The following is a 13,982-nucleotide window of genomic DNA, read 5'->3' as shown; positions in this document are numbered from 1 at the left end:
AGTAGCTGATTAAATAGCGGTGTGGTTGACAAACTAGAGAGAGAGAAGTGACATGTCACATATTCTAGGAATCTTCCCTTTCATTACCCTGCCAGCTCACATCGAGTAAGGTGCTTCTCTACTCTGCTTTTTATACAAAAATGGCTATCATTTCACATACGTACAGTATCTTAATTATATAATTATATAACTACTTTGCAACCCAACCATGAAGCTATTGAAAGCAGGAGCTATGTCTTACCCAGATTTCTAGCCTCAAGACATAGCACAGAACCTGACATTTGATAGAGTTCAATTTTCAAATATTAATGGGCAATCAATGGGTGGAAGTTTCAAGAAGGGAGACTCCAAATCTTCAAATGTGTGATAAGAAAACTTCCTTGCAATAAATATATTACATAAATGACTAACAGTCATCAGTAAATATAGAGAAGACAGATGTTGAATTAAGATATTTTAAGATCCCTTTTGATTCTGGAATTTGATGATTTTCTGAGTTTACTGATGATGATCACAATGTACAGTCCATGATGGTGGCCCAGATAAGAGCCCACATAGAAATCAAGACATTCTGGGTGGTGGTAAGGTACTAGAGTAAACTGTTTGACTCATGAAAACTCAAACCTTCTTTCCAGTGTCATGGTCTCTGTAAAGGGAGCACATTCCATTCTCTATGGCAGCTGTGATGACCAGTCCCTGCTGACTGTCATCTGGTGTGGACTTGGCATTCTCTGTCTGCCTATGGGTCAGATGCCAAAAACAGAAACAAAAACAAAAACAAAACAAGAAACATGACTGAAGGAAGCTCATGAGCCAATGTAGTGCCAGAGATAGGGGAGGAATTTCTTAACAGCTGGAGTAATCTTTAGCTCAAACAATCTTTAAGAAAGAGAATAAACAAAAGCAGAACTCAATGTGGCAGACATTCAGTGTTTACCTAGTGCTGGGTACCGTGCAGGCCCTCTGGTTAGGGGCATAGTAAATACGTGGAGACAAGGTTCTGCCTCCAACAGATGAGTTGAATGTTTGCAACACACACACACGTGCACAGACACACACACACACACACACACACACACACAGTACTTGAGAAATGTACAAAACAACATCCAAGACAGTAAAGGAGGTGACTGGATAATATGACATCCAGAAATGTCCTACACACAGCATTCCCTCCCACTCACCCTCCAGCCTTCCTAACCTCTCTGCTTTGCTTCAGCACTGATACTCTCTTCACCCTATTAGAACTGACTTTCTTAAACCCTTTGACTCCCCTAAAAATTCCATGCAACCTTAGCTTGCTATCTGTTGAACTCATCTTTTTAACACTATTTTATTGGTATACAAATTATGCATCACTCTTAATTCTGCTACTCAGATGTAACCACCATTAGCATAGTGTTATATCTTCTCTCATTTTTTCCATATGTATTCTTTTCTTTCACAGATTTATGGGTTTCTGGTTGCCATTCCTAGAACCCTACTCATTTATATATGTAAAGCTCTGGAAGGATGTATTAAAAATTATTAAGTGTGATTTTCTCTGGGGAAAGAAGGATGCTGGGACTTTTATTCTGTGCATTTCTATGTTGATGTTTTAAACAACAAAGAAGCATGTAAGTAAATGATTAAAATTTCTAAAGGGTAAAAATGAAATCTGTATCCCCTATGCAGTTACCTATAAAAAGTACCTGCTATTTCACTCTGACTTATGGCAGTGATCCTCATCCTTGGGGGCATGGCAAGAGATGAAAGTCTTCAATCTTTATCCTAACCTTTTTTTTTTTTTTATCTCTAGAGAGGAATAAGAAAAGAAAAATGAGAAAAGGAGCTCTGTTTTTCTGCCAGAGCCCCAGAGTGCTTAATAATCAAAGAGCAGATATCAGGGGGTAAAGAGCACTCCAGGTCGGGGAGGGGATTTTCTCAACAGCTTCTCGGAGGAAGGAGATTTTGTGTGGAGAAAGCAGAACTGGCTGGAAGTGAGGAGGCCTGAGTTGTAGTTCCAGTTCTGTGAAAAGCCAGATCTGTGAACCTGCAGGAGTCATGATATCCCTTTGGGCTTCAGTTTCCTACCTTATGAAAGAACTAATTTTAGAATATTTTAAAATTGAAAATGATTGAGGACTCCAAACTTTTTAGCCTTGCCAAGTAAGGACAATGAAAAGGAAAAAACAAACAAACAGCAAACCCCAAAACTGTCATCAAACTCCATCATCATTTCACAGATGAAAAGACACATTAGCACCAAAGATGTAAGGACATAATGTCACATTTTAAAAATTAGCTTTATGTAAAAATTCTCAGAATTTGCCCTTGTTTGTCTCTTTCCTCCATAGGCAAGTACACATTTGGCCATGGACTGCATTTGGGAACCTCAGCAGGAAGCCTGGTGTTTCTTTCTGGTGCTCTGCTCCTGGCATGCTGTCACCCTGAGCCTGACCCTGGATAGCATACTGGACACTGAATGGCAAACTCAGGGACTCGGAGGGAAAGTAGAAGCCATACTGCAGAGCTGAGAAGCTTAGCACTGGGGAACCAGGTACTCGTCTGGGTGATGGCATTCCAGACACAAGAGCTACCCTCATGGAACATAGGTTCTATCAAAAGAACCACATCAGTAACAAAGACACAGTGAATACGTAGTATATCACGTGGTCTTTAATACTATAGGGAAAAATAAAGCATGGTAAGTCTGATAGGCAGAGTCACTCAGGTGTGAAAAGGGTCAGAGAAGGTATGAAAAGGGTCTTCCTGAGCATAGACTAGAAGGAAAGGCAGGGAGTGTGCAATGTAGACGTCTAAGGGAGGAACACTGTCGGCACAGGGAATAGTAACTACAGACACCCTTAGGTAAGAGTGTGCTTGTTCGGGTTGAGGAACATCTGTGCACAGAGGTAAGGAGTGTAAAGAACAGGGAATCACAAGTAGTTGAGGACCAGAAGCTGCAGGACCTTGCAAGGACTGGCTTTTCTCTGAGTGCATGGTGAGTCATCAGACGGCATGGTGCACAGGAGTGGCATAGCTGACCTATGTTTTCATAAAGTTTCTTCTGCTACTGTGTGGAGGGACTGTATGTGGACAAAGGTAGAAGCAGGGAGTCCAGGTGATGCTATAATTTCCAGTCTGGGAAGTGAAAAAGAAAATTTGTAACAGAAAAGAGAGATACCTGAAAAGTACCCCTCTGGTGATGTTGTGGGCTGTTGTTTTCGTTGTTTTGTTGTATTGTTTTTGTTTTTGTTGTTACTGCTGCTGTTTTAGGGGGTAGGGAAATGGGGAGACAATACGGTGTTCAATGAGAGGAAGGCTAAAATTTGGAAATACATGTCTAAACCAGTTATATCTATATATTCTTTCTGTATATCTACATAGAGACAGATGTATAGATATGTATAGAGTGTGTGTGATATAGATATGGACTAAGCTCTCTACAGCTCACTAAATAAATCCTTGTCCTTTAGTTCCCCCCAAAATAATACTTTCTAGTTTTAACCCCTTTAAAACTTTTCTTTTTACTTTTATTAGCTAATTATTATATATATTCCTTGGGAACCCTGTGTATTAAGTCGAGAAGGGTTAGGTTATGCTGCAGTGACAAACCTCAAAATCTTGATGATTTAACACCGTAAAAGTATACATCCAAAGTGGATTAACAGGTGGACTGATCATCATGGTTCCCCAGAGACCAGACTGAGAGAAACCTCATCTCGACATTTGGATTCATGATTGCTGAGGCAGGAAAAGGATTCTTGGAAAATGCTGTACTGGATTTTAAAGCTTCTGCCCGGAAGTAATACACACTATTTTCCCTCACATTTCACTCATGTAAGTTACACAGCCATGCCTAACTTCAGTGAGGCAGGAAACTGCAATTGTACCATTTACCTGGAAGAATGAGAAGTGGGAAAAAAAAAATTGAACAGTCCTAATGGCTTGCTCCCACAATCTGACTATTTCTGTTTGGATCTCAGATTTTCCTTGCATTCACTGTTCCAATTTGCTTAGGTCTTCCCTGTATATATTAATTAGAATATCTATGACCTATAAACTCCCAAATCACCTACACCACTCATATGATATTACCTGTTGTCTTACATTGTAGCTGTTTCTGTACAGACACACAAGTGGCAGGTGCTGTTCTGAGTACACACCTATCCTTTCCTTTAACCCACTGGGTTGGCCTTTGCAGCCAGGAAATTGATCTGAAGAGGTCCCAGGGTAATTATCTTGCCAAACAATAAAAAACGGAGATGCCTGTTTCCTTTAGATCCCTTCTTTCCTTCTTTGATAGTATGCCTCATTCCCCACCTGCCATGCCCACTTAGGTTTTCAATAAATGTGGCTAATGGCAGCAAACAATTCCAGATTTTCTCTGCTTCTTTTATGCCAAACCAAAAGTTAACTAATGTGCTTGCTGGCAATGGAAAAGCAATAGCATCGAGTGTTTTGTTGTTAGACTAATGCATTTAGTGAGTGACAGGGTGCCATCCTGAACAGTAGTGATAGGTTTCCAACTCTGAAGATGTTCTAAAACTGCCCCAAATAAGTAAATTGTTTTGAGTTTCCAGGTCAGGGAGTAAGAGCCACATGTCCTCTCACTAGCAGAGTATCAAACTCTGATTTTCCTTTCCTGACATTTCCGAAATCATGACTACACAGCAACGACAAGTAGAGGAAAGTGCGAGGCTGCTGAAGCCCCGCAAATGCAACCATCTTTGTTGATGTGTTAAACCATTATCTGATTTTTATTTAAAGTAATGTCTCCTCTTAGTTAAGTGACAGTTGTTAGAGATTGCTGTTTTTACTTTCAGCAGTCCTATAGAAGGAGAGCAAACACACTAGGCATGAAGGAGCAATAGAGCAAATGCCAGGATGGAGAATAATCCTCGTCATGACTTGCTGGGGAAAAAGATCAGGTTTTAAAATAGAAACTCATCCACTAGCTATGAGTGGAAACAGCCTTTCACTGGCTTTTACTAAATAGGAGGCTTATTGCAAATTGGGTTTATTTTTTATTTTTCTTTCTTTCTCATACTGCAGCCCAGCAGTGTTCATTGCCTAGAAGAGGCATGAATAAACACTTGCCTAGTGAACAACAAAAAATTATATCAGGCCTGCTTCTTCTATCCAACAGGTGGCATTGTTGATTTATAAATGGTTTCAGAACCAGCACAGCAGCTAAGCAACCTCCAACATCTGTTTTTGTTGTTTTAAATCACACCTCTTGTTCACAGAATAGGGCAGATGTGAGGAGCACAGATGTCCCTCTTTCCAGAAGCACTTTGTTTTTGAGAAGACAGATATGGCTGATGAGTCATTTCAATTATAGAGCATTAGCAAACGATAAGAAAAATCTGACTTTCCCCTTTTTCCTTCCTCTGGATGGGACTGAGAAGGAATTATTTGTTTTCTCTTCATTTCTGTTAGTGCCAATTTAACCATAGCTCATACCTCTTGAAGTTACACATTAATCCACCAAATCACTTGTGTATTGAAACAGTGGCATTTATAGAATCTGAGTTTTATGCTTATGATGCAAAGCTAGAAAAGGAGAGCACTGCAAAAGAAACATGAGGCCCTCAATTATTGTCTAAGATTACTGATTACTAAGATAAAATATATATACATGCCAATCTAATTACTAAGATAAAATACATATAAATGCCACTAGTAATAATCCAGGCAAGATACTTTTATGTTGGGTACTAATAGTTAAAAATGAAAACTAACATTTGGTGAGAATTTACTGAATGCTAGACACTGTTCTGAGCATTTAATTGATCCTCATAGCAGTCCTCTGGAGTAGGTACTGTTACTACCCTCATTCTATGAATGAGGAAACTGAGACCTGGGGCACTTAAGTAGCCAGGTCATTGCAGGCAGTGTGACTCCACTTATAAGAACAGCTGATACTGAGTATTCACTGTGTGTCCAGTAAGTGTTTGTGCCCTTTGCATGCATTGTGTTACTTAATTTTCATGCTAGCAATTTCAACTAAGTATTAACCATTATCTTTATGCTATTTTATTCCCTATAGGAGTTTAATGGCCTTTCTTAACAAACTATAAATGCATTTACCTGAAAATAAGCATAAAGATTTGTGCAAATGTGGATTGATTAATTTAGCTTCAAATATGTCTAAGCTCTAGAACCAAGTAATTTACTAAATATGATAAGAGTACATCTTTCCACAAAAGGTATATCAATTTTATTTCATCCAGCATTTTAGTAGAAATTAAAAATATGTATTTGTAATTCTTCGTTGCCTTCTCTTCAGATAAACAACCTATTTTCAGCTGTGGGAAAAGTGGCCAAATTACTAATTGACATTACTGAAATTTCATCCATTTTGATTCACTAATATACCACAAAGCCTTTAAAATAAGGAAGTTATATGTATACATAATGCTAATCTTTTTCTATCTTTAAGAAACATACAACAGCAATCTGTAGCCTTTCCCTCAATCCAAAAAAAAAAAAAACAAAACAAAGCAGGAATGAGGAGCAGGAGTTGAGAGGAAATAGCAAAAAAGAAAAAAAAAAAAACAAGGGAGATACATTTGGGCAGAGGAGTGACATCGTCTGATTTACATTTTTTTAATTTTATTTTATTGAGTTATAGTCAGTTTACAGTGTGTGTCAATTTCCAGTATAGAGCATAATTTTTTAGTCATACATGAACATACATATATTCATTGTCACATTCTTTTTCACCATGAGCTACCACAAGATCTTGTATGTATTTCCCTCTGCTATACAGTATAAATTTGTTTATCTATTCTATATATACCTGCCAGTATCTACAAATTTTGAACTCCCAGTCTGCCTCTTCCCACCCCTCCCCTCCTTGGCAACCACAGGTTTGTATTCTATGTCTATGAGTCTGTTTCCATTTTATATTTAAGTTCATTTGTCTTCTTCTTCTTCTCCTTCTCTCCTCCTCCTTCTTTCTTCTTCTTTTTTTAAGATTCTAATAGGATCACTCTGGATATGGAGGTGAACATAGCCTCAGTAGTCACAAGGGCACAGGCAGGAGATGGGTTAGAAGGTTGTCGAAGTCATCTGCACAGAACGTAGTGCCAGGGATGGAAGTTAGGAGGTAATAATTTGGGTGCCATCGTTATATAAATGGCATTTGAAGCACTGAGAAAGAATGAGATCACTGACTTCAGCCAACAACTGAAGACGGGCACTTCAACATTTGGAGGACAGAGAGATGAGGGGGAAACAGCAAAAGAAACTGAGAAGGAACAGCTATTAGAGAAGAAGCTATTCTAAAACCCTGATTTTAAGAAGTGTGTAAAATACTTCTGCTAAAATAAATGATAATTGAGACATAATCTTTGGTTTTAGCACCTTGTAGGTCATCTGCGATACTGATAAGGCAGTTTTAGTGGCGTGCTAGGAGGAGAAAGAGAGAGTGTAAGATGATTGGGAGACCAGGAGGGAGGATGGAAAAGGGAAGTAAAATATGGCTATTGGGCAGCATTAAGGACCCACTTCAGCTGGTGGAAATGACTGTAAGGAAGACAAGTCAGTGTGGTTTGTGTCCTTCTCCAGTCACCCTTAGCTGCATGGGTGCTGGTGAAAAGGGGGCAGAGGTTGGTTAGAACCAAGGCTGTGGTTTGCCAGGCAAGTTCAATGAAGTAAGAGGTGGGCATGGTATTTGAGAGTGTGTGAAAGGGACTCATATTGTGATTGATCATGGAGTTTAAGCTGCATAAGGAAGGTGGAGGGGAGTGAGTACAGTGAGAAGATCATAGGATCAATAACTAAAGGACCAACAACACTGAAGGATGGTTGACTTGGGGACTAAGGGTGAGAATTTAGGTCCAAGCATGGGATGTTTGAGATGATAGAGGATTGCAGTTATTGATAATGAAGAGTTCTGGAGTATGGAATGATAAGCTAGCATGGATGTAAAAGGTCAGAATTTTTGATTAAAAAACAAAATCTTTATTAAAATTTTCATTATTTGTCATTGGCCCTCTTACAGCTTAGGTTTAATTGTCTTGTTCCCATATGTCCCTGTTCCTGTCGACTAATTGAGGCTGGCCTAACAATACAATTATCAGACCTTTTTGAAATCCATCTTCAAACTTTTGGTAAAGCATGTAAGAAAAGTTTTTGGGTACTTTGCCTGGCAACCACTTTAACATGGCTTTATTCAAATCACGTAGTACATATATGCACCCAATAAATAGTAGCTATGGTTATTGTCGCTGTTTTTATTACTATTATTCATTGACGTTCACATTGACATACACAGCCCTCCCTGGACTAACATGAAGCCATCATAATCAGAATTTCATAATTTTACATTCTAGAAACCAGTTAGATAACAATCCCAGTGGTCCTTTACTTAAGCAATTAATTCAGGTTTAAAAGGAATGTGGCATGTCAGAATGTAAGTGAAAGGGCAATACAGTTTATGTAATTGGCTGCTGGGTCAGTCTGCTAGAAGTATACTATGTCAGTTTGGGCAATTGCTGACTTTAACTGCAATTGAGACGTAAAAATCGGTAATGAGAAGTTAGTGAGCCCAAGATTCTTAGGCGACAGAGGAAGATGCCTAGGCAGAGAGTTAGGACTGGCCTCCATGGCAGCTCCTAGACCCCTAGATCTGCAGAAATCAAACCCACAAGAGCATTTGCCAGTTGTGTTCCCTGTCCACCTGTCTGTGTACCCTGCTCACTGCCCTGAGAAGGTCTGACAAGGATCAGGGAGGGATTGCTGACTTTTATAGCTGCAAGGAAATTGGTCCATGCAAGAGAAGGGCACTTAACCAATATAGTTTGTCAAATTGGTAGAGTCATTAATCATTTCAGATGTTGGGATTTGGGCCAAAGGGGAACAGTGTAGTTGGTATTTGGTGAAGTACAGATAAGGGCCTGTGAATAGTAAGGAAGCACGTCTGGAAGCCTGAGCTAGCCTACGAATCTCTCTTGGAGGGTGGGTAGGGCTCAGCCTTTCTTTTCTACTGTCCATTGTGTTTGGGGTTAGAGCACTGTGCCAGGAAAAGTCAAGGCTGGGAGGATGGCAGCCTGTTGATCTGGGGGGAAGGACAGGCAGACAGGAAACTCCCTTGCCTACTCTGTGCTTGACATGTACTCGGCACTTTATGCCCATTATTTCATGCAATCCCACAACAATCCCATAATATTAATATCTATCTCTATCTTATAGCTGAGGAAACTGAAGTTTAAAAATATAAGTAACTTGCTCAAGATTACCCAGCTATTTCAGTGACAGAACAGATCTTTGAACTCCACGGTCCATATCTTTCACAACACTACTTTGGGTTCCCTCCGTGACCATCTCCTAAGGACTTAAAATGGGCAAGGCACTGTATTAGGCCACTTCTATCTAATATAATCTCCTCAACTCACAGGGAAGGAAGAAGCTCAAAAAAGTGACATGCTTAAGCTCACATAACTGGTATATACTGGGATCAGCACTAGAATGCCTTGTTTTTCTTGAGTCCCAGCCTTTCTGGAATGATAATCAAACAGGAAGAAAGGAAAAAGCCCTTTTGCCCTGGGCCTGCAAAATGTCAATCAGTTTTTTGCATAGCTCTTTATAATTACATCATTTCCACATACAATTATTTCATTTAAGCCTCTTACAACTCATGTAGGCATTTAGTAATATTATTTCCATTTTTCACATGAAAAAGAGGTTCAGAAAGGTTAACCGACTCTCCCTGTAACACTGAGCTAGTAAGCCATGAAGGAGCCATGTCTTTGGTCTTTGACTGTAGATCTAATCCAACATTTGCTGAGCAATTCTACATGTCAAGCATTGTCATAAGGCCTGGGGATGCAGAGATGAATGAGGCCCAGTTCTGGCTCTCCAGGAGTTCACAGTTGAATAGGAGATGCAGCCAAACATACCAGATAGTTACAGTGGGAGGTAGCACGCCCTTACTTGTAGTTAGCACAACCACAGCATTCTGATAGGGAATTTGGGAATGAAGTCTCGCTTGAAACAGAACTATTAAGGTACTGGTGGTAGGACTCTTTTTATATATATATATATATATATATTGAGTTATGGTCAGTTTACAATGTTGTATCAATTTCCAGTGTAGAGCACAATTTTTCAGTTATACATGAACATACATATATTCATTGTCCAATCTTTTTCACTGGGTGGTAGGACTCTTTATTACATCCCAGCCTTTGTCAACAGCAATGTTTTGTTTTGTTTTATTTTTGTTTTTTGTATATGTGAAAAGTAAAGTCTAACAAAGTACCACTGAAGCAAAGAGGGAGTTGATTGCTGGATAGGACAATTTTTTCAGAGTTTTAATATCTTCCTATCATGACCTCAAATGTCTTCACACTTTTATGATCAAGGCACTATGTGTCTCTACGCTGCAAGTTCCTCTAAGAAACTATTACGCCCAGAGAAGGAAGCATGTATCCTTGATAGGGTAAGAAAAGAAAGACTTTAGAACTATGAAGGAGTGGTAAAGAAGGGAAGTCCACAGCTTTGCATGGGTTGTAATAAAAAAAAAAAAAAAAACTCTCTGATGAGAAAAAAAAAAGTAATATTTTCATAAAAACCTTTTCTGGGAGACAGCCAGACAGGCCAGGTCAGCCCTAGCCTTGCAGGCCAGCCTCCGTGACTGCTTTGGGATTTCCAGGAGGGAAGGCTGCAGGGATGTAGCACAGCTGAACAAGAGAAAGCCAAGAGTTTCATCAGCGAAGGCTTCATCTTGACTTGTTTTGCAGGGGAAGCAAAGGTGGGGAGGCCCTTTGCTTTCCTCCAGGGATGTGTCGAATATTCAAAAATATTAATTTTGGAACAACAGTGCCTACAATTTTGAAAACAAGCTAACTAAGCCGGAGCTCTTGTGAATTCGATTGGCGGACAGTCCCTCTGAACCCCCTGAGGATGCCCATTCCAAGTCCCCACGGCCCTTCAACAGAAAATCAAAATGACACAACATACAGACCAGGAAATACTCAGCCAAGTGGGTTGCAACCTCTAGGCATCCCCAAATATCTAATACAAACCATAATTTAGAATTTGGGGGTAGTCCAGAGTTTTTAATAATTACAAAGGAAGTAAAAGCTTTATCTGACTATCCACAAACCCGTTGCTACAAGTTTAGGTATCAGATGTTCACCCTTGCGAATGGTCATTCCAGAATACAGAGCCAGCTCCACACTACAGTGTCCCCAGCACTCATGTGAACCTTGATACCTGTTTCCGTCCACACAAATGCCAGGTTTAATCCTGTTGCCTGGTTCCCCACTCCGAATCACCAGTGCTAGGCTAAGCTTTCTTCCCTGTGTCCTCCCAATTCAGTGCGTGCCTGGCCAACTCCCGTGGTCGCTTCTGCTTAATAGCTGCTCATTTGAATGTATCAATATATAGCTAGTAAGAGTGGTTCTACCTGTTTTTTTCCCCTAGATATGGTCATATTTTTAATCCTACAATTAATTACTGCATTAACTCAAAAAGATGACTACCTATTTGTGGAACTTTGAGGAAACAAGGCAGATTAGAGAAGGTGTCTGAAAGCAGAGGTATCTTCCTCTTATTTTAGGACACAGAGATAGTTACTTGATCTATTTCTGGGTAAATTCAACTCTACTTCCATAAATACACTTAAAAGAATGTTTTGGTGACCGTGATAGGGTTTATAAATTTGTGGAATCCCATTACACAGGAAGAAAAAAATATCTATTAGTGTTTCAAAGTATTCCTTCCAGTCATGAATGATAGGGCTCAATATTGTAAAACCTGTCAAATTTCCACAAATTTATTTGTATATTCAAAGTATAGTGGGATAGATGGATATAGCATAAATCAAAAAGAAAATTTTACTGGTAGAATCAAAGTGAGGGGTATGAATGTACTCACTGTAAAATTCTTTCAACTTTTCCAGATGCTTAAACTCTTTATAATAAAACGCTGGGGAAAATATGTTATTGTAGTGATCATAAATGTAGAATATTTGTCCCCTAACTCTTATTCTTGTTTTAAGATAAATTTTTAAATTTGGAGTCAAAAGTATGAATATTTTGAAGTTTTTAATACTTGTTACGAAAATGCTCCTCCAAACATTTGTTCTCAGTTATATTCCCACCAGTAGGACACCTGAGACTGTTGATACAGGATTTTAACAAAGTATGAACAGCTTTAATGTTATAATTTACATATAGTGAAATTCACAGACCTTAAGTATACAGCTCAGTGAGTTTGTATAAATGTGTACACCTGTGTAACTAACACCCCAAACAAGAAACAGAACATTTCCATCACCCCGGAGAATTCCCTCATGCTCCTTACCAGCTGCTCCCTGTCCACCCCACCTCAGGCAACCACTATGCTAATCTCTTTTTGCAAAGATTAGACTTGTTTTTTCTAGTTTCTTCTGAGTCTGTCTTTTGCTCATCATGTTTTAAAGATTCATTCATGGCATTGAAGTAGTTTGTTCCTTTTTATTACTGAATAGTGTTTCATTGTAAAGATAAACCACAAATCTGTTTATGAATTCTCTTGTTAGTGGGTATGAGATAGCATTTTAAATTAAAAAAATACAATTCAGTGTATCCTTATGCCATTCATATGAGAAAGTAGGTTGTACACATTCGACCTAGTTCTTTTGAAGCCCGATCACTGGACACACACAGATAATAACATGTGGTGGGGGGTTAGGCACCTGCTTCAAGTCAGAGGAAGGATACTTGCAGGAAAGTGAAACCGCAGGTCACCTGGAGGTTGGACCCGTGTAGGACACAGAAATAACACTGAAAAATTGTCTTTATCCATAATGTATTTCTCTTGAAAAGATATAAATGATCTATAAGAAAAGACTCAATGTTCTGTGGGAAATTTCTACTTTCCTTTTTTGGCATTTGTTTTGCAAGGTGTGTGAGAGTTTCCCATGAGAAAAAGGTTATTTTATCTTCTCTCTAAGCATGTTCACTGCAACTTACTAATTGGCAATGAATTCTGTTTTTAAGGCTTATGGAATTGGGCTTATATATAAAAGGCGTTCAGTCAAAAATTACAAAATAGTACCACAGAAGTAGAGGGCCGGATGGGACACTTGCAGTCGTCTGGCTCAAATTCCTTACTATGCATGTTAAGACAGCAAGGCCCAGAGATTCCACGATTTGTCAAAAGTCCTGCAGCTGGTTGTACTAGACCTGGGTCCAGAACTTTGGCCTCTTGAGGCCCAGTCCATTTTCTATAGCGCTCCATCACCATGCCCTTCTGTGGACTGAGGCCAGGTGGCCCTATATAACTCAGGTCCTGTGGACCATGAGCTCTCTTGTCGTGTACAGGAGATTCATCAAGACCAGTGTGGGAGTGTGTTTCCCTGATGCTCTGACTGTGCATCCCACTTACCTTCCAGCCCATAGGTGGTGAAGCCCCAGGCCACCCTGTACTTGTGTTATGTGCAGGTCTCAAAGCTGGGTGATGCCAACATCTCACCTCAAATTTAAGTAGCATACCAAGAATGTGTCAAGCTCATCACCCATTAAGCTTACTGATTTTTAATTTTTATTTTTGAAAATTTCATGATTTTGTATCAGCTGCAGTTATTCAGAATGTCTACACAGAGTAATAAGCCTCTAATTTAGCAAAGGCAACAAAAAATAGAGACCTTTAGCAAATACTCAGCTCATAGCAATAATTCAGACTTAAATGCATTGTCAGAAAGAACTTCCCACACGAAAAAAGGAGTGATAAAACTGGTGAAAGGCAAAGGCTGGTCTTTATATTAGACAACCATTATGCAGGATGGTGAAAAACAGTATTCACATGAAACTTTGATGCAGTCTCAAGCTATTAGGTGAAGCAAGTTTACTGCTACTGGAAAAATCCTTGATGCAAGCTTGTATGAGCATAATGAGGCACAGAGGTGTCTTTGGTTTTGTGCTTTGGAATACTCTTGGGAAAGGGCTCAGCCAATGGTGGAAGAGGAGGGTGTGATGCAAACTCACAGCCAGCTATCTGTTAGA

General features: G+C 39.4%; 1 protein-coding gene across 1 annotated transcript in view; it reads right to left on the bottom strand.

The window, feature by feature from the left end:
• MROH9 (maestro heat like repeat family member 9) overlaps positions 1-1,740 on the bottom strand; it is a 106,013-nt gene extending 104,273 nt beyond the window's left edge. Inside the window, exons 1-2 of the mRNA XM_074349963.1 lie at positions 1,679-1,740; positions 625-739 (exon numbers count right to left, since the gene is read on the bottom strand). Coding sequence (XP_074206064.1) covers positions 625-739; positions 1,679-1,740 — 177 coding nt within the window. The remainder of the gene's footprint in view (positions 1-624; positions 740-1,678) is intronic.
• Between the last annotated feature and the right edge of the window lie 12,242 nt (positions 1,741-13,982).

Source organism: Camelus bactrianus, chromosome 21 (assembly GCF_048773025.1).
Source record: "Camelus bactrianus isolate YW-2024 breed Bactrian camel chromosome 21, ASM4877302v1, whole genome shotgun sequence".
NCBI classification, from domain to species: Eukaryota; Metazoa; Chordata; class Mammalia; order Artiodactyla; family Camelidae; genus Camelus; species Camelus bactrianus.
The sequence above is the reverse complement of the archived record's forward strand: the minus strand, read 5'-3'. Positions and strand labels throughout refer to the sequence as shown.